Source organism: Prionailurus viverrinus, unplaced genomic scaffold (genome assembly GCF_022837055.1).
Source record: "Prionailurus viverrinus isolate Anna unplaced genomic scaffold, UM_Priviv_1.0 scaffold_45, whole genome shotgun sequence".
NCBI lineage: Eukaryota > Metazoa > Chordata > Mammalia > Carnivora > Felidae > Prionailurus > Prionailurus viverrinus.
Window position 1 is genome coordinate 898,943 of NW_025927610.1, and position 27,904 is coordinate 926,846.

Consider the following 27,904-nt stretch of genomic DNA (forward strand, 5'->3'; position numbering starts at 1 on the left):
CTCAGGGCGGTGGGAGCAGTCCGTAGCCTGGTGCAGGTTCCGTCCCGACCACCTGGGTGTCACTGGGCTGCTTCCCCAGGGCCTTCCCGCAAGCCGGACATACTTAAGTGCTCATCAGGTCTGCAGCGCAATTCAAATAAAACAAATTATTTTTTAGGACTAATGACAACTATAGATGTGTGGTCAGGAAGCGGTTAAAAAACCCCCCACCCAGGCAGTTCAGTGAAAACCACATTCCAGCCTTGGGCTGGCAACTGCAGCTGTGAGGGGCGTCGAGGGGCTAAGTCACTGGGTTCGCAGGGGGGTTCGCAGCTGGGCCTGGAGCCTGGGGGTCCCCGAGACGCCCCCGGTGCTTGCAAAGGAGAGCTTGGCCTCCGTTGTGTCGTATGTAACTCGGAGCCGGGCTATGAACCTGCAAGTTGAAGGCCTCTCTCCTCCCTGAGAACTTCACTTGGGCTGGGGAGAGCATGCCCCACGCTTCACAGCCTCGTTCCAGTACGCTCTTCAGGCCTTAAATCCAGCAGAGGAAATACGCGCATCCTGTCCTGGGGAGGGTGCCACGGCTGGAAAGAGACAAGAGTCCTTGCAGGTGGATGTTGTTCTCCTGTTTTGCCTTCCCGGAAGCCACCAGGGAGTTTTCCAGAAAGCCACTCAGGCACAGATGCCTCCCCGGAGAGCACTATTATAATGCCCACGCTGGGCATTCTAGAACATTCTCTCACCATATTATCTTTTGCCTGGGGTTTGTGGCCTTTATTTTTTTTTTATGTTTATTATTTATTTTGACAGAGAGAGAGAGGGAGAGTGTGAGCACATGGGGGGGGGGTGGGGCAGAGAGAGAGGGAGACAGAGAATCCGAAGCAGGCTCCGTGCTGTTAGCAGGGAGCCCGACGTGAGGCTTGAACCCACGAACCATGAAACTGCGATGTGAGCTGAAGGCGGAAATTTAACCGACTGAGCCACCCAGGCGCCTCAATCTTTTTTTAATTTGAAAGATAGTTTAAATGCCTTGCAGGACGGTGTCCTGTCCCGAGCACCGTGTGAATCCATAAACATTTTGTTCAAAAGCCTCTGGTTTCTCTGCCAAGGGGCCTTTGCAGCAGCCCGAGCCAGCTGTCTGAGGACCAGTCAGTCCTGCAAACCTTGTGCTTTCCCAGGGCACCGGCCAGCGGCATCCGGCGCCCCCAGACCCCAGGCCAGGCCAGGCCGTGTGAGGAGAATGTCTCCCCAGCGCCCAGCGGGGACGGTGCGGAGTCCGTCCTGGGAGAGCTCTCTGGAAGAGAGACGGGCTAAGTTCAGTGAGTTGAGTGCTGTCCCAGAGGAAGCCTGGGGAGGGTTGGGTCTGGGTGCTGCTGCTCCCAGGGGCCTTGACGCTTCAGCTGGGCACCTGCAGCCCCCCCATCACTGTGAGCCCCGAGATGGGCAATGACTCCTTCCTGGGGGGGGCGGCCAGGCTCACCGATGGAAGCCACGGGCTCTGAGTGAGCCACTTGACGAAGTGACCCCTGAGGGATGGCGGAGTCCGTGCTCTCCCCGTGACACCACGGGGCTCTGCCCCTCGCGGCTTGTTCCGCGAGCAGTGCAGTGCCGTGAGCTCCACTGCCTGCTGGCGAATCCGGGTTCCTTCCCGCAGCTCCCTCTCTGGGTGCGTCGGCCGGTTCACCTGCCCCCCTCCTCGTGGTGCCTCCCCGTCCCTCTGGGCCAGTTGGCCGTGAGCGGCCGGGCCCGGACAGGGCCGGGGCGGGCGGGGGGCTGGGCGGGGGCCAACCTGCTGCCCATCCGTTTGGTGGGGTGTCCTCCTCCCCTCGTGGACAAGAAGCCTGGGGTGAGAGACCGTTCCTTCCAACAGCTTAACCGGGGAGGAAAGAGACTGGTCCCACGGGGGGTTGGCAGATTCGACCCACTGGGTCCTTGAAAATCACAACAGCTCACGGCCCTTTGTCTCCACCAAATCTCAGATGCCACTGGCTTACAACGGTGCCACCGTCTTATGCCCCATTCAGACAGAAAACCAAACCCCACGTGAGGGCTGTAGTTAGGGGACGCCTGCGCAAATCTGGCCGCCGGGGGGCTGCGGGCTCGGTGTCCGCGAGGATTTAGCCTGCCCGAAAGGGGGGACAGCGAGGACCCTCACGTGCCTCCCTGGCACCCGGGGGAGGAGGGAAAAACCTCACCGGGTGGCTCGCGGGAAGGGCAAGCCGGGGTCTGGACTCGCCCTCCCAGCTAGGACTGGAGACCCCCGAGGGGAAAGTCCAAGGGAAGTGCCTGGGATCCCCGCTGGAGCAAGCCCAGAGACTTCCGGAAGGACGAGGCTGCGGTCCGGGTGGACAGAGGGCAGCACGGAGCCGGGAAGGGCAGAGTCAAGGAGGTGGAGTGGGGGGCGTGTTCTCCGAGCCGGGGACGGGCGTCCTTTGTACCTCTCTGCCATCACACGCACTGTCAGGGGCAGCCCAGCCTCGGGCCAAGGGGCTCGTCAAAGGGCTGGGCGACATCTGGCTGTACCGCCGGGCCTCCCGGCCGCCCGGGACGGTTGGTAAAGGAGGCCCGGAAAGGCACGTGGCCGCTGAAGGACCTCTGGGCTGACAGCCCGGCGGGGGAGGGGCCCGGCCCAGGTGACTGCACGCAGACCCGTGTCCAAGCTGGCATCGTCCCCGCGGCCCAGGGCGCGAGGCACCAGGGGCTGGACGGCAGCTGTGGGGCCGTGACAAGTGGCTGGCAGGCAGATGTGTGCACATCTGGACGGCAGAGCCAGCACCTGCCCGGCTCCGCGAAGCGGGTGCTTCAAAGGCGTTGGCCGCGTCCCCGAGCGGCGCTGGCCCTGGAAGAGAGCGAGGCTCTGGGCGTCCAGTGAGCGGGGGGCTCCGGGGCCCAGGCTTCCCTCCCCTCGGGTCCCGAGCCTCCCTCCTCCCAGGCCCCTTGGGTTTCCTGCCCAGATGGCTTCGGGGCCGCAGGCAGGGGCTGGGGGGGGAGGTGGGTGGGAAGGATCCTCCTGCACCCCTAGAGCGGACCGGGCAGGGTGGCAGGGGCACCTACCCTGGGCTCTCGGAGGACCTGTCGCGTGGCCCGTGCCCCCTCATCCGGTGGGGAGGGGGGCTCACCCCGGGACTCCCTGCCACCGCTTGGCTGGTGTTGTGGCCTCCTCTGGCCGGCTGAGTGGGGCCGCCTCATCTCACCGAGGGCCCTGGTGCCAGGCGCCCTGCCGGGCTCTGCCACAGCGGCCAGGAGGGGCCTCTCCCCAGGGCGCAGACACGGACGGGCTCAGAGGTGAGGGGTTGCCCGAGGCCACTCGGAGCCGCCTGCCCCCTCCCGGTGCCTAAACGTCTGTCCCCCACAGACACTTCTCCTACACCCACACCCCGGCCGCGGTGGGGGCAGCCGGGGACACTGCCTCCTCCCCTCACGGGACAGAGGAGTGACTTGGCCGGGTTCTTGGCCGGCGGGGGTCAGCACGGGGGCAGGACCCACTTGGCCCCCAGATCCATCGTGTCCGGAAACAGGGGTTTGCCGGCGGGGATGAGGAGGGGGCGCGGAGGTCGGCTCCCGGGGGACCTCAGGGGGGAGGGAAGCCGAGCCCCAGGGGGGCGCCCAGCCCAGGGGGCGGGCCCTGGGCCGGAAGCGGGCGCGAGGCTCTGTCCCTCCGCCCGCTGTAACCCGACTCCACGCTCGCGCTCCTGGGGGGCGGGAGCCCAGCGGCCTTCGCCCCGCGGCCCGAGTGCCACATCACTGCGCTCCTGCCGCCGCCTGCCCGCCGCCCACCATGCCGCCCCCGCCGCCGCCGCCGCTGCCGCTGCCGCTGCTGCTGCTGGCCTCGCTGGCCGCTGTCGCCGCCGGGCCGGGGTGCCCCCTCGGCCGGGGGCGCGCCGGTAAGCGGACCACCCCGCGCCGGGAACTCCCTCCCCCCACTCCCGACCCCCGCGCTCGACCCCTGGCCCCGGAGCACGTCCCCGAGGGGCGCCCGTGACCTTGGACCTCGTGGCCAGCTGGGAGGGGGCACTGGGCTCGCAGGGTAGAGGGGGGCTGGGACCCCAAGGGGAGCGCAGCAGGCAACTGGGGCAGCGGACGGGTGCCGTGCCCAGGCCAGGGTTGTCCTCCTCCTGGGGTCAGCGCACAGCAGGTGGGGCGCCCTGCTGGTGGGGTCCTAGGGAGCAGGTGTCAGGACTTCACAGGGGAGAGGGCAGCCAAGATCCCTGTTCCCTCCAGGAAGGGGCAGCCCCGTGGGCCACCGCAAACCCTGTCCAGACCCCTCCCTCCCTCCCCCGCCCTGATGTGGGCAACAGTTTCTCCGGAAGTGGGCTCTGAGGGCCTGGGAGGGGTTGGGTCTCCAGGGAGGGGGCGTGGTCACCTGGGAGGGAGGCGGTGCGCCTGGAGGGCTCTGGGGCAGGGGGAAAGGTGACATCCAGGGACCCTGGAGGGGAGGTGGTCTCACCTGAGAGTGTGGGGTGCCGGCCAGGCGGGGGTCCTGGAGTCCTGGGCTCTGGTCCCAGCCACACCCGCCCTCCCGGAGTGGGCTGGTTTCCCCTGTATCCACGTGCCCAGTCCCCAGTCCTCAGAGTCCTTATCAGCAGCAGACGTCTCTGTCCCCAGAGGGTGGGGGTCCCCCGGACACAGGGCTCCGGGGCGTCAGATTTGAAATCTCTCAAGTGCAGGCTTTGTGGACACCTGAGCACTTGCTCAGTCCAGCCAAGTGGACGTGCCAGGGGCCAACCGCCCGTCTCAAATGCGCCGATGCCGATCTTTCCTTTTTTTCCTTCTCCGTCTGGATTTTCACCCCACCTGCGACCCTCGCCGCCCCTCCTTCCCTCCCCCCATTTCTGCAGAAAGGCCCAGGCGGAGAGTGTAGGTGTGTGCGTGCCGTGTGCTCAGGTGCACACGGGGAGTGTGGGTGGAACTCACACTGTGTTGTGAAGGGACCTCCCCCTGGGCCCGTGAGACCCCAGCGACTGTCTAGAATCGGGCCAGTCAGGGAGCACGGCCCCCTCCTCCAGGAGATTCTCCCAGGCCAGTCTTTTTCCCAGGGCGAAGACGCTACTTCCTCACCTGAGGGGTGGGCGGGGCGGCTCTCTGGCCGGGGCCCTGTGGCCTCACTGGTGACCGTTTCCAGAATAAATCGACCCTCCAGCCTCATCTTCACTCCTGACAGAGGAGCGTGTGTGGTCCCAGGAAGCTGAGTGGCTTTTCCAGACGGCAGGCTGGCGGGGGGTGGGGGCCCGGCGGCTTGTGTCCAGGCTGCTCTACCTGAGGACTCTATCCGTGTCCCCACTGCACCTGTCCTGGCGCCTCAGAGCAGGCCTGGACCCTCCCCTCCTGCCTTTCCCCAGGTCTTCACGGGGGGCCTAGGGGGCCGAGGCAACGTTCAAGCTGCTGGGGGCCAGGCGGTTCTGAGTTCAAATCCTTAGTCCTCTTCTCTGCTGTGCAGCCTTGGGCAGATGGCTTGACCTCTCTGGCCCCATTCAGGTGTCTCATCTGTTAGAGGAGTCCTTGGCCGGGACTATCTTCCACTTAAGAGGGACGGAGGGGCACCTGGATGTCTCAGTGGGTTAAATGTCCAGCTCTTGATTTTGGCTCAGGTCATGATCTCGGGATTGTGAGCTCGAGACCTACGTCTCGAGATTCTCTCTCTCCCTCTCCCTCTGCCCCCCTTCCCCACTCACGCACACACACGCTCTCTCCCTCTCAAAATAAATAAACACTAAAAAAAAAAAAAAAAAAGGGAGGGAGGGAGGAAGGGAGGGAGCCGGCCAGCCCCAGGTCAGCCTGGGTCCCTCCGTCAAAGACATGCTGACACCTTGTGGTCACCTAGTGTAAGAGGCATGTGTGAACCGCCCGAGGGCAGAGAATCAGCACCATCTGCAGGGAAGGACGCCAACCCGTGACGGTTCCACACCGTCTAGGGGTCCTACTAAAGAGGTAAGGAGAAGCAGGTGAAATTCACCGGAATAACAAGTTTTGGGTCAGCCGATGTAACGTTTCAGTGTGTCGTCCTCAGTACAAAACCCACGAATCAAGTATTTTCCATCCTGTTTCTAGGACTGAGTCTGAGATTTGATGAGCACTTAACACGTACGGTACGTGGGGGCATGGACCGGGTGCTTCGAGCTCCCGGTGACCCCACGTGGCTAGCGGGGGCACGCTGCCCGGTGCGGCCAGACCCGCCGACTCCTGTGTTGACCCCGCCCCAGCCCCTCAGCTCCCCGCAAACACACCCTGGGGCCTGCCTCTTGTTAAGGGTGGAGCCGTGTGACCCCCTCCACGCACCGGTGAAGAAACGTTGAAGTCCTAACGCCCCCGTGCCTGTGTCTGTGACCGTATTGAGAAATGGGGTCTTTGCAGGTACAGTCCGAGTAAAGTAAGGTCATACGGGTGCAGGGTGGGCCCCAAATCCAGTGACTGGTGACCTTAGAAGAGGAGGAAACAGACGTTAGACCCACCAGAGGGACATGTGATGATGGGGGTAATGCAGCTGCACGCCAAGGATCGGCGGGGGGCCCAGAGGCGGGGGGAGCAGGGAGGACCCTCCCCGGGATCCTGCAGAAGGGCCTGGCCTCCAGGCCGCTGTCTCCAGAACCGGGCCGTCTGTTACACCAGTTTGTGGGACTTGGTAACAGCAGCCCCAGGACGCGCATCCGTCCGTCCGTCTAGCTGGCTGGCTCCTGGCCGCCACCCTGGGAGTCCTGGTGCCCAAGTCGGCAGATGCCTCCCATGTGTCCATCCCACGGACATCAAGGACACGGTGGCCAGTCCCTCCTCCGGCCTGTGAGCCCCCTGAGCTACTGTTTGTGGAGCCCTTACTGGGCCCAGGTGTCACCCCATCGGGCAGGCCCTATCGTCACCCCCATTTCACAGATGAGAAAACTGAGGCCGAGAAAGGCACCCGATCCCCAAACTTCAGTTACAGGTTGAAGCCATTTAAAACCCGGAGGGACCCTTTGTCGCATCCACTCCGATCCAGCCACTTGGGTGGCCCGTGGTAATTTTGAGGGGGCAGACGTGGGGGTCACTTCTCCACTCCTGGTTTCCTGAGGCTGCGGGGCCCGCGGGCCAAGGGGGCGTCCTGCTCACTGGACGTGCCCAGGGTCTCAACGGATCTGCAGACTGGGCCACCCGCAGCTCAGTGCAGGCACAGGCGCCCTCTGCGGATGCGGGCGTAGGGAGCGGGGTCAGGGGCCCTCGGCCCGGCCGGCCGTCGTGAGGCCCCGGGCTCGTGCGCTGACCTTCTGGGTCACGGCCTCCGCCCCCGTGCGTGCTCACGCGGGCTGTAGCAGGGAGTCGACTGAGCGTGCATCTCGGTAGGGCAAACGCCACCCGGGCAACGTGGGGCGCGGATGCCTGCACGCGGGGCCCTGCACAGACTTGATCCTTTGCTCTGCTCTGGCATCGCCTGGGGCCTTCAGCCACGAGGTGGCCAGGTAACCCCGCGATGTCCCAAGCAGGGTGCTGGGTCAGTTTCTTTCTCTTTCCTTTTTCCCTCAAGGTGGGCACGAATCGGGGAGCACGTCAGACCCTCAAGACTTTGGAGCTCCGGGCAGTGTCGGGTGGGAGCCCAGAAACGCCCGCCCCTGCGTGCTGAGGGGGGAAGGCGGTTTCTGCCGCCCGGGGTCCCCCAGCTCTGTCACCGCCAGTGCGCTCATCCTCGGGGACCCGAGGGCGCTGGCGGGCACACTGTAGCCCCCTGTTGTATTAGAGCCGGCAGAATTGAGGAAGATTGAGGAAAATTATTCTCTTGCCTGCCGCCTTTCCCAAGGCCAGAGAATAATTTCTCTCACTGGGCCCCCTATTATTCGCACAGGGAGGGAGGGCGAGCCCCAGGGCCACAGGTGTTCCCGTGGATGGTCCGTGCCCAGTCCAGTGTCTCCTCTGTCACCAGGGCTGGGAGTGGAAGCCAGGCGGCGAGGGGCGGCCTTGTAGTCTCCGGCCCGCGAGAGCGCCGGGAGCTGGCCTGCCGCGGGGCCCGGGCTGCGGTTGCCTGGTCCGCGGAGGGCGAACCGCGTGCAGGGGTTCCTGAAAAGGGGAGCTGCCTGGCCAGCCCCCCGGGACCAGGGGCTCCCACCCTTCTCAGACTCGTGGGTCAGGCCTGGGTTGTGCGTGACGTCACAGGATTAGAACACAGGCTTTTCCCTGCGCGTCTAACCTTCTGGGCTCCCCACTGCACCTGCCTCCCCCTTGGGCTCCCACTTTTTTGGCCCCCCATCCTGCCCTCTGCTCCTGGGACTCCTGCCCGGGGGGCGGTCTGGGGCCAGCCACGCTCTAAATCTGACGCCGATTTCCATCTCTCCGGATCAGCTCCTCCCTCTCGGAGCCCCCAGAACACCGGGGACCTTCTGATAGGGACTGGGTGGGTGGCACCGATGAAGATTGGTTTTATTGGCCTTCCCAGGGCTCTCACTGCCGGGGCCTTGGGGAGTTTTGTGTGTTTCTCTGGGAAGAGGAAACTCTTTCCAACTCAGGACACGGTGGAGCACCGCTCTTGCAGAGCTTTCTGGAAGGCAGGGAGCAGGCACCCGTGTGACGCTCAGGGGCTTTGAATGACGTGGGGTCAGAGTCAGCGGTGGGGCAGAGCCACGTGTGGCACAGGATTCTAGAACTCCTTGTTAAAGAGTCAAGAGTTTTGCCGGGACTGGTTGTCCAACTGCCGGAAGCTTGAGACCAGGCCGCCGCGGGGGTGTTTCCAGCTCGGGGACCGGGGGACACCTTCGGCCAGGGCTCCCGTGTCCCGGCGAGCGGGTCTGGCCGCACCCTGCCGGTCTGCCCCAGGCTCTGGGGCCAGATGGACGCAGAGAACCCGCACCGCGCTCCGGCTGTCTTTCCTTAGGCGCTTCGTGGCACCTGTCGGGGACCCGGTGTCCTCACCCGCGGAGGGCGGGTGACGGTTCCCTCGGCACTGGAGGGCTGTGGTGCAGACCTGGCGAGACACGGGGTGTAAGCGACGGGCTGTCTTCAGTGCATACTCTCAGGGGGACGGGATGACGGGTCCGCGCCCCTAACAGCATGACATTTCTCTTTCCAGGTGAATGCCACGGGCCCTCAGCTACAGACAGTGGTACGGCACGCGGACTTCTCTCCCTTTTGTTTTGTGGGAGCGACGCAGCCCCTCGACGCTGTCCAAGCCCCTTAGAGAGCTGACCCACGGTTCCCGAGCCGGTGATTAGTAACAAGGCCCAATCATCAAACCCAAAGCCCTTCTTAAAAAGCTGGAGCTCAGACAAAACGAAAGAGGGACCTTCCCTGTGGGCAGCTGGGGCTTTCCACCCTGGCTGTGCCCCAGCTCCCCAGAAAGTGCTCCTTCTAGACATCCCTGCTCCCCTCACGGCTGGCGTCGGTCCACGTGGGCATCCCCTGTATTCTAAGGGGGGGGGGCAGGTTTTTTTTTTTTTTTTTGAAAAGCAGGAGAGTATTTTCTCAGTATGAAAGTCAATGACACATGTAAAAAGCTTTGAGCAGAAAAATGCTGAGTAGAAAGAACCTGGTCCTTTTAGACTCTGACACAGAAAAGTGGCAAAATCTCGTAACTTGCACGATGAGCTGCCACACGTGGAACATGGGGGGGGGTGGCGTGGGGACAACAGCGTACTTAACTCCATCCTGGGGAGGCCTGCGGGGCAGACGGGCCCCTGCACCCCGGGCTGGAGACATGGGAGTCACGAACGGGTGTGAAAATGCCCGGTGACGCCCAAGGCCCTGTACCCCGGACATCCTGGGGAGACGCGGAACGGGGTCAGGCCGGGCGAGGCCGTGGCTGTCTTCACCCAGCCCTCTCTTCAGGCCCTGGGCCCGAGCTAACCACTCAGGCATCAGTCACTTTCCTAGAGACACGAGGCGGTTCAAGCTGGGCGCACCCGCGAGGACTCGTTGGCTTTGGGGCTGTGAGTCTGGGAGGGTTCGCGCCTGCTTCTGCCAAACCCGGGTCTGCTGGCCTCTCTCGTGCGTCCCGGTGCCTCCGACCCTCGGCAAGGCTGGTTGCACCCATCTTGCAGCTGTGGAAGCGGAGGCCCAGGGCGGCCTGCCCGGGTTTCACTCGGGAGGAAGTGAGCCTAGTCGGTCTCAGGAGCCCCGTCTGTCCCCCCCCCATCCCGCCCCGGGCTCTGGCTTCCCCCAGGGGAGCCCCGGCCGACCCATGCTGGCTGGCTTGCGTCTGACGGATGACCCTGCGGGTCGCGGAGGGAGGGAGTGACCTAGTGACCCCGCCTGCCCCCAGCCACGTGTGTGGACCCGCAGCTCCGGACCTGCAGCGACGTCGCCTACAACCACACGGCCTTCCCCACCCTGCTGGGGCTCCGGTCCCGGGAGGCGGTGGAGTCCAGCTCCGAGTACATCCTGTTGAGCGTCCTGCACCACCTCCTGGAGGGCCAGTGCAATCCCGACCTGCGGCTGCTGGGCTGCGCCGTGCTGGCCCCCCGGTGTGGGGGCGGCCGCGTGCACAGGCCCTGCCGGCACGTGTGTGAGGACCTGCGCGAGGCCTGCCAGCCCGCCTTCGACGCCATCGACATGGCCTGGCCCTACTTCCTCGACTGCGGCAGCTACTTTGCGAGCGTGGAAGAGGGCTGCCACGACCCCCTGGAGAAGCTGCGAGGTGCGCGGGGCCCCGGGGGCTGCGCTGGTGCCCTCGGGTGGGACAACCGAGTCACGGTGGGGAAAGCACCCCCCCCCCCGCCATGGGGGGGCCTCAGAGGCTGGGCCGGAGCTCGGGTGTGAGGGAGAGTGTGGCCGGACCCCAGGCTGCCGTGGGAGGGTGCTTCCCCCACGAGGCCTGCTGGGCAAAGCCTGGGGTTGCCTGTGGCCGGCCCGAAAGACTGCATGTTCCCACGTGGATGTGGGGCGGAGGGATCCTGGGGCGGGGGGCGTGGCTCAGGAAGGCAGTGGGCGGGGCTTGGAGGGCGGGGTTTCGGTGTCTCCGGTGCATGAGCCGCAGAGCCGCAGGCAGGGGTGCGAGGGGCAGCCCCGGGAGGTGGCGAGCTGCTGCTCGTCTCGGGGAGGCGTGCAAGGAGGTTCCGGGGGGGACCGCCTGGCGGGGACGCTGCGGGGGAGTGAGCCCTGCGTGAGGGCTGGAGCGCGTGCCCGCCACGCCGTCTGCCGTGCGCCCTGGCGGGGCGTCCGGGTAAGCGGGACGGGTGTCCGGGGCCCCTTGCCCTCCTGGGACACCCACAGCAGCCCTGGCTGACGGAACTTCCGGCGGCGGTGGGATCGTTCTCTCGTGAGCTGGCCCAGCCCGCGCACGCGTGCTCGGAACGTGTTCCGTGCCGTCGAGGATCTCAGTGTTGAGTGTGTTCGCCTCTCACGAATTTCAGCGGCCGCGGCCGCGGGTGGCCAGCGTGTGCCGCTCCGGGCCGTGCGGGACAGCGGGACGGGGGCCGATCCCGGCGTCCGCACTCGCGTCCCGCGGCTAGCGGTCAGGTTGCCGCGACCTCACGTCCTGGATGACGAAGAGGAGGCTCTGGGGGGGGGGGGGGGGGCAGCAGGGGCGCGGGCGCCCGCCCGGCAGAGCTGGCGCGAAGCAGGCGGGTCACGGACGGCGGGGCAGATGCCGCACGGTCACTGAGCGCCTGCCGTGGACGTGGCTCCGGGCGGGCACGCTGGCGACGGCAGGGAGGACACGGACGGACATCCGAGCACGCGTGCGTGCTGGCCTCCGGGGAGCCCCGCGCGCAGTCGTGCCGCTCGTGGCCGGGTGTGGGGCTCGGGACCGACCCTGGATCTGGCCCGGAGGGGCCCTGTCGCCCCATGGGTCTCAGTGCCGGGGCCGCGGGCCCACGCGCCGCGCTTCGTGCGGTGGCTGCAGAGGAAGGGAACCAGACGTCCCCGTGGGGCCAAGGCCGCGCCCGGGGAGAGCCCACGGACTTGGCCGGAGGGGGATTATTTTGGGCAATCCCGCCACCAAATTGCTGGTTCCGTCTGCCTGCTTCCTCCCCCAAAAGCGTGTCTCGAGCAGGAAGAAAAGCACAGGGCAAGCCAGACGCTCGGAGAAGCATTAACTGTTAACCAGCCCGCGGGCCGAGTCGGCCGCCCAGACACCGGGACAGCTGGTGACGGTGCCCTGGGCAGGGGGCGCGGGCCCCACCCGGGAGCCCAGGGCCTGCTCCCCAGGAGGCCTCAAAAAGCGTGGGGAGGAGCTGCCCTCCCTCCTCTCCCCTCCACTCCCCCCTTTCCTCTCCCTCCTCTCCCCTTCCCTCCCTCCCTCCCCCTCCTCCCATTCCCCTCCCCTCCTTTCCCTCCCTCCCCTCACTCCCTCCTCTCCCTTCCCTTCCCCTCCTTCCTCTCCCCTCCCCTCCCTTCCCCCCCTCTCCCCTCCCCCTCCTCGTCCCTCCTCCCCGTTTCCTCGCTCCCTCCCCTCCCTTCCTCTCCCTCCTCTCCCCTCCACTCCCCTTCTTCCCCTCCCTTCACTCCCCCTTCTTCCTCCTCCCCCTCCTCTCCCCTCCCCTCCCTCCCTTCCCTCCTTCCTCTCCCCTCCCCTCCCCTTCCCCTCCCCTCCCTTCCCTTCCCCTCTTTCCTCTCCCCTCCCCTCCCCTCCCCTCCCCCTTCCCTTCCACTCCCCTCCCTTCCCTTGCCCTCCTTCCTCTCCCCTCCCCTCCCCCTTCCCCTCCCCTCCCCCTTCCCTTCCACTCCCCTCCCTTCCCTTCCCCTCCTTCCTCTCCCCTCCCCTCCCTTCTCCTCTCCCCTCCCCCTCCTCCCTTCTCCCCCTTTCCTCCCTCTCTCCCCTCCCTCCCCTTCTTCCCCTCCCTCCCTTCACTCCCCCTTCTTCCTCCCCTCCCTCCTCTCCCCTCCCCTCCCTCCCTTTCCTCCTTCCTCTCCCCTCTCCTCCCCCTCTTCTCCTCCCTCCCTTCCCCCCTCCCTCCCTCCTCCTCCCTTCCTCTCCCTCCTCTCCCCTCCACTCCCCTTCTTCCCCTCCCTCCCTTCACTCCCCCTTCTTCCTCCTCTCCCTCCTCTCCCGCTCCTCCTCCCTTCCTTCCCCCTCCCTCCTTCCTCCTCCCTTCATTCTTTCTCCCTCCCTTCCCCTCCCCTTCCCTCCTTCTCCCCCTCTCTCCACTCTTCTTCCCCTCCCCCTCCTTCCTCCTCCTTTCCTTTGTTCCTCCTCCCCTCCCCTCCCTCCTCCCTCCTCCCCGTGCCCTGCACAGGCACACTCACTGCTGGACTGATCATCGCTGACACTTGCTGCGACATAGCAGTGGTGGGGGGGTCTGTGAGGAGCCCTCTGGAGCTGTGGTTGCTGGGCCGGCGAGGGGCTGAGACTGTTTCCACGGTGGAGCCGTGCGGACAGAGCAGAAGAGGAGCCTGCTCCGGTGCTGCGACCACGGCTAGGGGTCCGTGGGGAGCGCCCACGCGGTCCGGAGGCTGCCCGCCAAGTCGCCGTGTGCTCTGGGCTGGGCTTTCTGCAGGCGTGTCTTCTTCTCTGTGTCCGGTTCTGTGTTTTACACGGTTTCCTTGGTAACCATGTAGTGCTTTTCTTTCTCGGTGTTTGTTTATCCATTTTGAGAGAGAGAGACAGTGTCCGTGTGGGGGGGGGAGGGGCAGAGAGAGAGGGAGAGAGACAGAGTCCCAAGCAGGCTCTGCACCGTCGGCCCAGAGCCCGACGTGGGGCTCGAACTCTCGAACCATGAGATCGTGACCTGAGCCCAAATCAAGAGTCAGAGGCTCAGCCGACGGAGCCGCCCAGGCGCCCCCACGACCTAGTACTTTTAATCGTAACGACTTTAGGAACTGTGTTGCTGTGTCCATCTGTTAGGTGCTGTTATTAGCTGTGGATGTGAAGTGTTATAAAGGGAACGGTGATGAAAAACACCAGCAGATGGGCTGGGGAGCCTTTCCAGGGGCCCCCCAAGTTCCCGAATGTGGCAGGGGAGGGGGCAACGAGGGTTCCGGGACTTGTAGGGGAGCGGGGTGGGGGGGGGGACAGAGCGGCCACCAGCAGGAGGGCGACCCCGCCGGTGGGTGAGCACTGGCCAGGGGCGTGGAACCGGAGGCTCCCCCAACACCCCCATTCTTCCCCAGGAGGCCTGGACGAGGAGGAGGTGCTGCCCTCGGGCCTGCCCCCGACCTTCATCCACTTCACACACCACTCCTACGCCCAGATGGTGCGCGTGCTGCGTCGGACGGCGGCCCGCTGCGCCCACATCGCCAAGACCTACAGCATCGGGCGCAGCTTCAACGGCAAGGAGCTGCTGGTCATCGAGTTCTCGGCCCGCCCCGGCCAGCACGAGCTGAGTAAGCCGGGGCTGCTGTCGCTGCCCGAGGGAGAGGTCCGGGGGTGGGCTGGCCTCTGGCAAAGGGCTCTGGGCCGACCCGGCTTGGGGTGCGCAAGCCCGGGTGTGGGATCCTGGTCACGACAGGGATGGGGGGGCGGGAGGTGGGGAGCAGGAAGCGTTTGCGCTCTGCTCGGTGCCCCGGGGCACATGGCCACGTGGCGCAGGGTCTGCTGGGACCCGAGGGGGCGGTGGGAGCTGAGGGCACGGCCCCGAGGAGTGAGCGTCGGGGAGAAGCGAAGTGACGCCCCAGTGCGTCTCCGGGGAGAGGTGACTGGGCCCCGTGCATTCTGTGGCTTTTGCCACCTTGCCCTGCAAGGTCTGCAGCCAGACCCCAGGCACGTCCGTGTGGCCCTTGGTCCCGAACACTTTACGCTCCTTTGAGCTGCTTGGTGAACGTGATGTCACAGAGCAATCTGAATGAAGGACATCGTCCATTTAAAAAGCCCCAGCCCCTGGAGCTCGTCAGGCGTAGTGGTCCCCTTCTGAGTTCTGAGGTGAGGCAGAGCTACGTGGAAAATTCCAGATTGTATTGCACCCTCCAGAGCTGCGTTGGTGTCGGCAAAGCAGGAGGTCAGACTTCGTGACCCTCCAGAGCGCAGGTGCTGGAAGGAACTCACGGTGAAACCAAATCTCGAGGGCAGGCTGGGCCCTGGGGGCCTGGGGACCGGCTCAAGGATCCAAGATACTCTAGCAAAGACTCAGCCCCTGGAGGGGCGGCCTGGGTGCCCCGTGTCGAGCTGAAGTCCACCATGAACCTCTCCGGGGCACTGAGGGCATGTCTGGGCCACGGGGGCCTGGTTCTGGCCTCTGCCAGGAGCCCTTCCTTGGTCCTGTCCCTCAGCTGGTCTGTCATCGTGACCATGTGAGGCACGTGGGGTCCATCGAGAAGCAGGTCCCATCGGACCCTTGGTCGTTTGATTACTGAAAATTATACCATTTGGGTTCAGTGGCTCTGACGCCTTTGCTGGGTCGGCCAGCAACTCCGAGTATTTGGGCTGCATGGACATCATGAGCCCAAAGTCCTGGCTCCTGCTGAGGGTCAGAGGTCCCCTGGCCCACCCCAGCCTCCGAGCTCCCCACTCCCCGCCTCATACCCCCCTGGCTCGCGGGCTGCCCCAGGATGAAGACAGGACCCTTTCCTCTTTCAGACCGGTGTGTGGCTTTGCAGTGTGGTGAGGGCGTCCCCTGTGAGAAGCCAAGGGGGGGGGGTGACCATTGCGGGAAGCATCAGGGTCATTTATACTCTCAGAATTTAGGAGGAGGCACGTGAGTGTCTGCTCCCATAGCTGCAGGTCCTGGGGCTGTGCACAGCCAGGGAAGGAGACGCCGTTTTCCAGACGAACAACGTGAGGCTCAGAGAAGAGACGTGATTTGCATGAGGTCACAGTTAGTAAGGCTGCCAGGCTCCTGCTCTGCTCTTCCCTTCCAACCACAATCCATCCTTTGCTTCTTCCTTCCATCCATCATCCATTCTTCCAAACTAACTTCCTTTTTTTCTCCCTCCCTTCCTCCCTCCCCCCTCTTTCTTTCTTTCTTTCTTTCTTTCTTCCTTTCTTCCTTCCTTCCTTTCTTTCTTTCTTTCCTTCTTTCTTTCTTTCTTCTCTTCCCCCCTTCCATTCATTTGAGGGCCAGCTGCCTTCCCTTCTCAGCACCAATGTACACCCTAACTCACTTCACAAATGTGGAAAGTGCCTATGAATAACATTCACACAGAGCGACGACACCGTATATTATTAGTTAATATCCTTGGTGTGTCCTGCTAATAATCACAGCTAAAGGTAGGAATTGAGCTTAGTAAGTAGTGACTTTGATGAGACATGAGTCATAGAGATGCTTGGGCCAAAACAAGTATGGCCAGGTCCCCAAGCATCCCGCCAGCCTTGCCACGTGGGCCCTCAAGTCTCCGGGGACCCTAGGGTTTGAGATCACCCCTCAGGTCGCTGTATCTCCCCCAAGTGGAGCCTGAGGTGAAGCTCATCGGCAACATCCATGGCAATGAGGTGGCAGGGCGGGAGATGCTCATCTACCTGGCCCAGTACCTGTGCTCCGAGTACCTGTTGGGCAGTCCCCGCATCCAGCGCCTGCTCAACACCACCCGCATTCACCTGCTGCCCTCCATGAACCCCGACGGGTACGAGGTGGCGGCCGCCGAGGTGAGTGCCCCCCACACCGGATCCCGCGGGCTGCGGGCACGCTCCCATCCGTTCACTGGCTAGCAGTCATGGAGGGTCTGTGCGCCCACCGTTCTGGGTGACGGGTGTTCAGCAGGCAGCCGCACCAGCAAGGTCCTACGTGAGGGTGGGGACAGACACCGGCCATTCTGGATGAACGAGCACCCGTGTTCTCTGGACAAACTGGGGGAGATCTCACGCAGGCTGGAGGGCGGGGAGCTGTCTGATGCGACTTTGAGCAGAGCCCCAGTGGAGGTGGGGAGCGAGCCGTGCACATGACTCCTGGGGGCATTCAGGCGGGGGATCGGCCAGCGCAAGGCTGCAGGGTCGGCAAGCAGGCCGGCCGGAAGGGAGGGCCAGACAGGTGGGAGAGGAGGTCAAGGACAGCTTGGCCGGACACGCTCCCAAGCCCATCACCTGAAGCCAGAGGAAAGCTGCAGCCCTCACCTCCCACTCAGCCCAGCCCAGCCCTGTGGCCTCCCTTTGGAAAGAGGCGGGGCGGGGTGTGCTGACCCCCAGGTTGGGGTGGGCTGTGTTTTCAGGGCGCTGGCTACAACGGGTGGACGAGCGGGAGGCAGAACGCGCAGAACTTGGACCTGAACCGTAACTTCCCCGACCTGACGTCTGAGTTCTACCGCCTGGAGGCATCCGGGAGCATCCGCAGCAGCCGCATCCCCATCCCGCAGCACTACTGGTGGGGTAAGGTAGGAGCCACCCCCGCCACCCCCACCCCGCACCGGCCTGGGCCCGGCCCACGGGTATGCGCCTGGGGGCAGGTGCTCTGGCTCTTCCCGGGGCCCGCAGGAGAGCAGCCTGAGCCCCCTGAGTCTGTTTCCCGCCTGGGAAACGGGGATAACCCTTCACTGGGTCGTTGGGATGCAGGGAACACGGACTGAAAACACCCTGGGCCCGGCAGGTACTCAGTGACAGCAACCCGGGCAGGCTGCCTGGAGGCAGTGACGGCCTGAGGAGGGGGGAAAACCAGTGTGAGGAGGGGGTGTGGGCATGAGCCTGGTGGCATCGGAAGGAGATCTTGAAGGCAGGGCGGGGTAGGCCGGCCCGGAGAGCCCAGAGACGGCTGTGACGGAGCCTGTGGACATAGCCGGGGGTGGCCAGCAGGGGCGTGCCTGGTCCCGACCCACGGTGGCCTCCTCTGTCCCGGGCAGGTGGCCCCCGAGACCAAGGCGATAATAAAGTGGATGCGGACCACCCCGTTCGTGCTCTCAGCCAGCCTCCATGGGGGCGACCTGGTGGTGTCCTACCCCTTTGATCTCTCCAAACACTCCCAGGAAGAGAAGTTTTCTCCCACGCCCGATGAGAAGGTGAGTGTGGGTGTGCCGTGTGTGCGTGCATGGGAGGCTGCGGTGTGGGGTGGCGCCCTCGGGGCTGGCTTTATCCCTGTTCTGAGCTCAGTGAGACCCGTGAGGTCACAGCACCAGTAGGAGCTCTCCAGGCCCAGCTCGAAAGCCCCCTCCTCCAGGAAGCCTTCTGGCCAGCGGGAAGCAGCCCATCCTTCCACTGGCCACACCCCACTTTCCATCAGTGTCCCCACCTGGGAGCCCCTAGGGTGGGGGGTTGCAGCCCCAGTGCCCTCCCTGCCCGGCTGGTGGCCTGGTGTTTTGTGTCCGGGGACAGGGTGGGGTTCCAGGCATTGCCAGCAGAGGGCAGTGCTGCAGCGCACATGGCGCCCGCGGGGCTCTTGGCCGCCTCCCTGCTTCCTGGGGGCCTTGCAGGTCTGTTAAGGGCCACCAGGCGGGCTCCGTGGGAGCTGGGGTGCAGTGGGTTCAGAGAATTCTGGCCCTGGAGTGCCCTTGGGTCTGAGGAGGACTTGCCTCTCTTCAGGCCTCAGTTTCCCTCACTGATCAGGCCAGCAGGGCGTGAGACGTGATAATGCCCAGAACCTTCTCCACCCCACTCTCCCCTTAAGGACTCGCTGCCTGCAGCCCCCCAGTCCTGACCCTCCCCTGCCTGATCCTGGAGTCTTTGCAGGCTGGGCTTCCGGGGGCGGGGAGGTGCCACTTTCCATTTCATGGAGGTGAAGGGGGCGATCCGTGATGGCCCAGGGCCCGTCGGCAAGGGCCCCGGAGGAGCCGCCCGAGCTGCCCGCGGTGACCCCTCTCGCCACGGCCAGCCCCTGGGCTCCTTCCCATCCCCTCCCGGGACGGCAAAGCTGGACGCTCTTCCTTGGCGGCCTGGGGCCTCGGCCCAGGCCACTCGAAAGGCCTGCCGGTGGACCAGACGTGGTGCGGGGCCCGGCCTGCTCTCTCCCTCCGCCGTGGGGGTCGGCTCTGCCTCCCCCGGCCTCTCCTGACCCCTGCGCTGCAGGTCTGGATCGAGCTGGACCGGCCCTTGCCCTGAGGGCCCCATCCAGGTTCGGAGGCGGAGCCGGACACGGGCAGGGCCGGGACAGAGGGCCGCCCGGGGGCGGGGGGGGGGGGGGGGGGGGGGTGTGCCACGCAGGCTGTGTGGGCGTGAGCGAGGAGGGTGAACCCCCAGCCCGTCCTGGGCCTTCAGGAGGGCTTCCCTGAGGAGGCGTCTGCCTCGGCGGAGCCTGAAGGAGGTGATTTCCCACAGGCACCCAGACGGGACCCCCAGATGGGGCCAGGCGTGCCCCGGAACCGGGGAGGCGGAGCCCGGGCACCAGGCTGAGCGCCCCGCCTCCACCAGAGCTGGGACAGCACTGCCATGTGGCCCAGGCCTCTGGTCCCACGTCTTCTGCCCTTGCTCTGCCAAGTCACTCGCTCACTCGTCCATCCGTCCACTCGCTCACTCGCTCACTCGCTCGCTCACTCATTCACTGGTTCCCTCGTTCATTCGCTCGTCTGCTTATTCATTCGTTCACTCGTCTGTTCACTCGTCCGTTCATTCACTCGTCTGTTCATTCACTCGTTCACTCCCTCCCTCATTCATTCATTCCCTTTTTCACTACCTCAGTCATTCACTCATTCATTCACCTAGTGACTCACTCACTCACTTGCACACTCAGTCTCCCACCCACACACTAACACGCTCACCCACTCACTCACCTGCCTTCTCACATCCGCACACTCACTCACATGCATTCACACACCTTCTCACACACACACCCACTCATCTACTCACACACCTTCTCACACTCACATACTCAGTCACTCACCCACTTACCCAGTCACACACCCACTTGTACACCTTCTCACGCACGCACGCACTCACTCGGCCCCTGCAACCAGCACATGCCCCGGTCTTGCAGGGGGGGCCGGGTTCTGTGCTCAGAGTTCAGCAAGTGACCCGGGCCGGGTGGTGACCCAGACGGCAGGGCCAACGTCTGGACGAGCCCGTGTCCTCTGGGCAGCAGGAGCCCTCAGCGCCAGGCCCCGCGTCTCTGAATCGCAGAGGCAGACGCGTGAAGACGTCCCTAGGGGGGAAGTTCACCTCAACGAGTCCCTCCAGAGTCAGAAAACTGAGGCTTTCCCACCAGCCATCAATCAGGGATCGATAATCCTCAGGCCCATAGCCAGCAGTGGTCTCAGTGGAAACCAGGGTCCCGGGAGGGGTGCCGGGACGTGGGGGAGCGGGAAGAGGGGCCGGCCGGGGTGTCCCGAGCCACCTCCCCCAGGCTCCCGTGGCGCCCCGTGGATGAGAGCCCACACCTCCTGGCGGTGTTCTAGGCCCCCAGGCCGGCCGTGGCCGCCCGCCCCGCTCCTGTCCCCCCTACACCTGTCCCTTCCGCCGAAATCTTACTCCCAAGCTGGGCTCGAGCTCTGTCCTGCCCCGCAAACCCTCCCCAACCCAGCCCATGTCCAGCAGGAGCGAGCGACGGTTTCTGCGGGGTCTCGGGCGGCCCCGGCGAGGCAGTCTGGTCCTTCCCGGGGCCTGGGGCCCCACAGCCGCCGTGTCCCTGCCCCCTCTCATTAACAGCCGTCTGGCCTCTGATGTCCTTGTGCCGCTCCGGCCCCCCCAGGTCGGGCCTGTTCCCAGCGGGGCCTGCGGCTCGGGCGTCCCTGGGCTTCGGGGACGATGATGGCGTTCCCCGCTCTCCTGAGGGCACACGCTTTGGTGGCGGGGCTGACCGACGGGTGAGGGGAGGGAGACCCAGGCAGGACGTGCGGGGAGGCCGAGAGGGCAGGGCTCGCAGCGTGTGGTCCGGCCTCCCCTGCCTGCCTCGGCCCAGGCCCCGCTTTGCAGGCAGACGGGAGGGCCAGAAAGGTGGGAACCGGGCAGAGCTCTAGCCACCAACCCGTCAGCACATGGAGGCAGAGGGCGAGTGTCTTAGGCCCCCGGACTCCTGGCCGAGGCCATTGTTGCAGCAGGGGCTGCCCCCCCAAGACATCCGTGCCCCGTCTGCAGGCCGGCCTCAGTGACTGAAGGACACGCACGGGGTTGTGTTTTGGGAGCTTGGTTTGTGTCTGTGGGGCCGAGCTGACTCTGCACAGTCCTCCCCCCGAGAAACCGGACCCTCCTTCCCCAGACCCCGGGGGCCCTCGCTCTGGTCTGACCCCACCTGCCCAGCCCACCCCCTTTTTACAGAGGGATCTCCTTCTCGGGACAGGCTTCTCCCGGGGCCGCAGGGCTCTGACAAGGGTAGTGCAGTGGCCCTCTCGTCCACACGGCGCCCCCTTGGGAGCTCCCGCCCGGAGTCAGACCCGGTGTCCTGTGCTGGGACATAGGCACAGGAAGCCCCTTGGGCCCCGCCTGGGGTGGGGGCCTGACGGGGCGCGTGCTGGGCTGGGGGCCGGGGCCGTGAACCTGCCAGGAGGTGGAGGCTGTGTCCCACGTCCCCCCACCAGCCACCTGGAAGGTGCTTGTCACGTGGCAGCAGGTGGGGGCTTCCTCAGGTACAAGTTGTCCCCGGGGAATGTGAAGCGACAGTTATCGTAGAGGAAATCGGTGGTGACGTCAGTGAACGTGAGGCCCACTCTAGCCTCCTGCTTCCCCCAAGGCTCGCCTTCTGCAGGAAGCGCCTTGGAAACTGCAAAGCCAACCTCTGCGAGCCCTGCCAAGGTCCCTTCAGCGTGCCCCCTCCTCGAGAGAAAGCTCACACTCCCCGGCCGGGGTGCAAGGGTTCCACGATGTGCCACGTGGCCCCCGCCGGTGCCTTGAGCTCTGGCTGTCTCGCCCCCGGCTTTTGCACGTGCTGAGCTGCTTCTGTGGACACGACTCCCGTGTATCTGTGCTGCAGGTGTTGGCTGTGGGGGCCCCTCCTCGCTCCGTGGCCCCCAGTGCTGAGAGAGTTCTGCAGGGGGCCCCAGCTCCCGGCCTTGGCCTCACAGGAAACCTCTCCCTTGGTCTCCTTTCCAGATGTTCAAGCTGCTGGCCAGGGCCTACGCGGATGTCCACCCCATGATGATGGACAGGTCGGAGAACAGGTGTGGTGGCAACTTCCTGAAGAGGGGCAGCATCATCAACGGGGCGGACTGGTACAGCTTCACCGGAGGTGCGGGGGTGGACAGGCTGGGCTGGCGCTGGTGGGGGGGAGGAGAGCTGGGGATGGGAAGGGGGGAGGGGAGAGCTGAGGGAAGGTCTGGAGGGGGAGGTTGGGGAGCGGCTGGGGCAGGCTGGGGGAGGGGAGGGCTGAGGGAGATTTGGCGGAAGGGAGAGGTTGGAGAAGGGTTGGGGGGTTGGGTGGGAATGAGGGGGACGTGGGAGGGGGAGGAAGGGGCTGGGGAGGGGAGGGGGAAGGTGAGGAGGGGTTATGGAGTGGGGGAGCTGGCGCCCCCTGTCTGTCCCAGCTCTTTCTGGGAAGGGGATTCTGGGACGTCTGCTTTGGGGAGCAGCACAGGTGCACCCTGGCATCCGCGCGTGGAGAGCGCCCAGGGTGCGGGAGGATGGGGGGGCGGTCTGGCTTCAGTTCTGGCCCCCCCTGGTAAAATTGGAGGTGGCCCGTGTGGTCCAGCCGGACCCCCCGCCCCCTGCCGTTCCTGCAGTGTAGTTCATGAGCGCGGACACACGCCACGCGGTAATCCTGTGACCAGGTCCCCTCGGGGGACAAGTAGGGGTTGTCGCAGGGAACGAAGGACTCCGGTTGAACTTGAATTTCAGAAAGATAATGAGGAATTTTGGGTACTGCATAAGTATGTCCCAAGAACTGCGCGGGGTATACTTACACTGAAACTTTGCTCAGCTTTAACTGGCGTGCTCTTTGCTAAGCTGTCCCGGGTGCACATCACACAGAGCAGTGGGGCTGTGCCTGGCACCGAATGCCACGACCAGAGCCCCCACGCTCTGCCTGCCATCCCTCCATGCCGGCATGACACCTGTGTGTGACATGTGGCAGGTGAGGAGCTCGGGCTCGGGCAGAAGGGCCTGGTGGCGCCCAGGGCGCGGGCCCAGCCTCCCACTTCTGTGCAGGGACCCGGTGGATTGGAGTGTGGCTGCCCTTCGGATTGTGAAGGTCAAGTCCGTGACGGTGGCCTCTGGCTTACCAGGGCTCCGGGGAGGCTCTGACTTCCAGGGGACAGGGGCCCCCTCTGCTCCTGACACAGGGCTGGCCCGTGGGCACGGCAGGTCTGCCCTGGAGAGCCCTCTCAGCTTCTACGGGACGAGAAATCCCGGAAGCAGATGGGGCGAAAGGCACAAGCGGGTGGGTGGCGGTCAGCCCGATTTTCTCGAAGCCTCTCTCGGCCACCCGATTGGCGGACTCTCCAGCCTTGCCCAGCCTGTGTTCTCCCCGGAAATGGAGGTTAGGGGATCTTCTCCCCCAGGCTGTTCCTGGGACCGTCTAGGCAAACGGGCAGTGTATCACCGGGGTTCAGACCGGCAGGGGAGGCAGAGGCGGATGCCGAGTGCAGGAAGCGCTCAGGCCGCCCCTGCCCTGCAGGCATGTCCGACTTCAATTACCTGCATAGCAACTGCTTTGAGATCACGGTGGAGCTGGGCTGCGTGAAGTTCCCCCCGGAGGAGGCCCTCTATACCATCTGGCAGCACAACAAAGAGCCCCTCCTGAACTTCGTGGAGATGGTGAGCCCTGGGCCTGGGGGCGTGGGGGATGGGGAGGCCCGGGCAGCCGGGCCTGGAGTGGGGGAGGGACGGGGCCGAGGTCACCCAGAAATGGGTGGTGAGCAGTGAGAAAGAAAGGGTCCACAATAATCCTCACTGGACCCAGGGGGTGGTCTTCTTGTGGCTCGGTGACCGTGTGGGGACCAGCTGCCAGTGTCCCCTGCCTCCTCGAGTCCTGCCTGGGGGCGTGGCTCCCAGCCGCGGGGCGTGGTGGGGGTCCGAGGGAGGTAGCCACATGCGACAGGGAGACGGGGACCCAGGAGGTGAAATGACACCGAACGGCGGCTCCACGGACGCCTCTGTGACTCTCCCCGAGCGTTTCCAAGACTCCCGCGAATCGCATATTGGCACAATGTCCCCGTGAGAAGCAGGCCCTGGGGGGGAAACGGGATTGCCCGAAGGGGACACTGAGGGGACGTATGTGAATCGCACCCCACAGTGGGCGCCCCCACATGTGGCATTGAATCCTGACACCAGTCCCGGGCGGGAGGAGGGGCTGCCCCGCTTTACGGGTAGAGGGACGGATGCCGGGGAGGGACAGCGCGGGTCTCGGGTTCCTGGGTCGCACGTGGCTCTCAGTGCCTATGAGAAAACCAGAGGAGGAGACAGAGGGTCAGACCGTGTCACCTAGCGACTGTCCAGAGCTGGAACTCAGATCTGCCTGCCCCACACCTCAGTTCTGTCAACGAACCCTTTCTAGAAAGATCAGGAACCTTCCTCCAGGCCAGAACCAAGCAGAACCTCCCGGATAAGCCACTGCCACAATAAGAAAGAAAAAAAAAGAAAGCAAAGCCCAGATAATAGCTGGACGTTATTAGCGTCGTTTGAGTTTCTTTTTTATGGCCGAGCCAGCAACCTCTCGCTGCGTGGGGAGGGTCATCATTCGGTAATGGGTCTGGGTCAGACTGCTTGCTCATTCCATTTTACGGCCGTCTGGTGAAAATGAGTTTTAAGGAGCCTTAAATGGAGCTGGGATTGCTCTGTGGATATTGCATGTGAAGTCTTGGGATATAAAGATTTAATAGTGAGCGCGATGCTGTGGGGGGTGGGGCGTGCAGCCGGGTGTGGCTGCCCCCCCCCCCCCCAGCTTCCCGCCGCAGGACGACGCCCCGGGAGGGCCGAGCTGGGGCTTCTGATAAGGATCGAGCCTGCCATGGCCCATGGAGGCCTTCTTCACAGTGATGCTGACCAGGCCTCGGGTGGGTGTCTGCAGCTCCCCGGGTCGGGAGGGAGGGGCGTGCACGCCACGCCTCCCTCTCTGCCGGAGACCTCCACGGCCCTGGGTCTGCATGGAGATCGCTCCTCAGCCCCAAAGCAAGGACAGAACAAAGTCTAACCCATGCAAGCTGACATTGAATGAGGCCCTACTGTGTGTCTGGTCTCTAGGTCGGGGGGAGGAGGGCAGACAGTGACATTATGGTGAGATCAGGGCTGGGAGAATGGAAGCCTGGAACTGGGGACCCCAGAAGAGGCCCCTGATGTGGCCGGTCGTCAAGGAGGACTTCCTGGAGGAAGAATGTGGGGGAGAGGAATGGCCAGTGCAGGAGCTGGCGAGGTGTTCTGAGCAGAGGAGGGGGCAGGACAGAGGGTTGGAGGCCTTGGGGGGGCACTGAAGGTGTAGGCAGCAGCCTCCCGGGAGAGAGCCGTCTCACTGCACCGTCTCCCCTCCCACCCAGTCACCTTGGCCTCATTTGACACGACCTGTGGGTCCCAAGTTGTTTTCAGCCCAATAGAGCAAGGGGAGGTTGACTTGTTGATTGTCGACATTTAAGAAAATTTTTTTAACATTAATTTTTGAGAGACAGAGAGAGAGAGAGAGACAGAGCACAAGTGGAGGAGGGGCAGAGAGAGAGGGAGACGCAGAATCCAAAGCAGGCTCCGGGCTCCGAACCGTCAGCACAGAGCCTGACGTGGGGCTCGAACCCACAAACTGTGAGATGGTGGCCTGAGCCGAAGTTGGAGGCTTAACCGACGGAGCCCCCAGGCACCTCTGTGATTGTCGACCTTATAAGAAGAGCGTGAAGGGGGCCAGGCAGTGCCGAGGGGGGCTCTCCCTGAGGCACATGGAGCTTCCCCGTCTGGGGGCCGGGTGTGTGCATCTGCCCCGAGGGTGCTGTGTCTGGACCGGTTCACACTGGGGAGACCCGGGCAGCCGGGCCTGGAGTGGGGGAGGGACGGGGCCGAGGTCACCCAGAAATAGGTGGTGAGCATTGAGAAAGGGTCCAGAATAATCCTCACTGGGAGGAGGACCCCGTCCCGGCTGTCGCTGGGCCTCTTGTGTGTTGACTGTTGGCACCGTCGCCCCATTTTTCGGATGGGAGGCGGTGCTGAGACACGAGGTAGCCTGTCCGGGATCAGAGCGCCGTCGGTGTCTCGGCTGGGGCTGACTGTGGGGTCCACGCCTGGGGCCCGGGTCCCTGTGCGCAGGCTCAGAGCAGCGGCCGTGGCGGTTCAGACGGGCTTGACGTTTTCTGGTGGCGTTCTGGGCCCAGGAGAGGGGGTCGGGTGGACCCTCGAGTGAGCAGCTGCGGGCTCGTTCACAAGCCCAGAGGGGGGCTCACTGGTCACCCCGCTTCACAGATGAGGAAACCGAGGCCCAGAGAAGGGAGTGACTTGGAGAAGGCAAGGCGGGTGGTGCGGAGCTGGGTCCGCCAGGCGCTTTCCCCGGAGACCCTGGCTCCGGGGACAGACAGGGGAGCTGGCGGTTGGGGGGGGGGGCAGGTGCCGCCTGGGCTCCCTGGAGAGCGCGTCATGGCCACGCCCTCACCCCCCATCTCTTCAGGTGCACCGGGGCATCAAAGGTGTGGTGATGGACAAGTTTGGCAAGCCGGTCAAAAACGCCCGGATTTTGGTCAAGGGCATCCGCCACGACATCACCACAGGTGAGCACCCTCCCGGGACCTGCGTCGTGGCGGCTCCGGGACGCGCTCAGAAGGAGCAGACGGGAGGGGTGCTCCAGCCCAGTGCAGAGGCAGGTGCAAATCCGGGGTCTGCTTGAGGCCGATGTGCCTGGGACCCCCGGCGCTGGTCACCTCGAGCCCAAATCTGAGCCCAGGTCGGAGAATCACTCGTGTCCTGTTTATCTGCAGCCCCAGACGGGGACTATTGGAGATTGCTGCCTCCGGGGTCCCACATCGTCATAGCTCAAGCCCCCGGCTACTCCAAGGTCATCAAGAAAGTCACCATCCCCGCCCGGATGAAGAGGGCTGGCCGCGTGGACTTCATTCTCCAGCCCCTGGGGACCGGACCCAAGAAGTTCCTCCTCGGGCCGCGGAGAAGCGGGTCTGCAGTCCGTGACCCGCTGGGAGGTGCCGGCCCGTACGGAGAGCCCCAGGAGCCCGGCCAGGAGCCCCTCGGGGCGCGGAGGCAGCCCTCGGCCGGCGGGAGCAAGCCCTGGTGGTGGTCCTACTTCACATCGATAAGCCAGCACAAACCCCGTTGGCTTCTCAAGTACTAGGGACCACAGCCCGCCTCTGCCCGGGGCTCCGGGCTCTCGGTTCTGTCTTCTGGAGACACCCTGTAAAGCGCTTTCTGTTTTCTTAAAGCTGTTCCACTCACCTTCGCCGTGACGAGAAGCCCTGTGTGAGAGGCGCCTGCTGAGGGGAAGCAGGGGACCCGGCCGAGGGAGGGCCACCCTGGCCTCGTCCACCTCGATGGCCCCGGGGGCTGGTGCCCCTGCGGTCCCACAGGCGGCCAGGACTGGGGCTGGACCCTGAGGCCTTGGCACGAGAAGGGGCCTCACGTTACAGATGGGGATACGGATGCTGGGTGGGGGATGCGACCCGCCAAGGTCACACGTGGGGCGGGTGGCGCGGGGCCAGCCAAGCGGGAGCGGACACGCTGGGCCCTGTGGCTGAGGCTTGCGTGTCCGGGAGCCTGTGGCGGTGGGATGCTAAGGACGAAGGTCAGGGGGGCCTGGCTGGGAGAAGTGGGTGTGGGCGGCAGGTGACCTCAAGGACAGGGCCGAGGCCGCAAGGGCCGGAGAGCTGGCAAGAGCCTCAGCATCACCCAAGGGTCACACTTGGCCTTGACTCCAGGAGGAAACGTCTCCCTTGGCCCCTTCCTCATCCTTAGGATGCTACCAACTCAGGTCCAGAGACAGCCCCCCACCCCAGGCCCCAGCCTTCCCCCAGGACCCCCCCTGGTCCGCCTCTCTGTTGTCCGGTGGGTGTGTGGGTCCTAGGATCTATCAGACAGGGCGGCATGAGACCGATCAGAGAACGCCAGCAAGGAGTGTGCCTGTCAGCTGGGGCTGTGTAACAAAACCCCACAGGCTGGGGCTCGAGCCTCAGAGGTTTGTCGTCTCCCAGTGCTGGCCGCCCGAGATCCAGGTGTGGACACGGGGTCGGTTCCGTCAGAGGCCACGAGGGAGCGATGCCTCCGGGCCTGTGTGCTCGGCTCGTCGCCAGCCGGCCCCTCCCTGTGCCTTCACGCCACCTTCTACGCCTGTCTGCCTTTCTGTCCAGATTTCCCGTTTGTAGGGACACCAGTCACATTGGAGCAGGGCCACCCTAATGGCCTCAT

General features: G+C 64.7%; 1 protein-coding gene across 1 annotated transcript; it reads left to right on the plus strand.

Annotated features, from left to right (window-relative positions):
- Nucleotides 1-3,745: 3,745 nt before the first annotated feature.
- Nucleotides 3,746-26,938, plus strand: CPZ (carboxypeptidase Z). The gene is made up of 11 exons (XM_047847302.1): nucleotides 3,746-3,863; nucleotides 9,005-9,037; nucleotides 10,193-10,567; nucleotides 13,981-14,193; nucleotides 16,191-16,387; nucleotides 16,948-17,109; nucleotides 17,572-17,727; nucleotides 21,683-21,818; nucleotides 23,202-23,341; nucleotides 26,163-26,262; nucleotides 26,470-26,938. Exons 1-11 carry the CDS (start codon nucleotides 3,758-3,760, stop codon nucleotides 26,835-26,837), a joined length of 1,986 nt encoding a protein of 661 aa, XP_047703258.1. The 5' UTR covers nucleotides 3,746-3,757; the 3' UTR covers nucleotides 26,838-26,938.
- The last annotated feature ends 966 nt before the right edge of the window (nucleotides 26,939-27,904 follow it).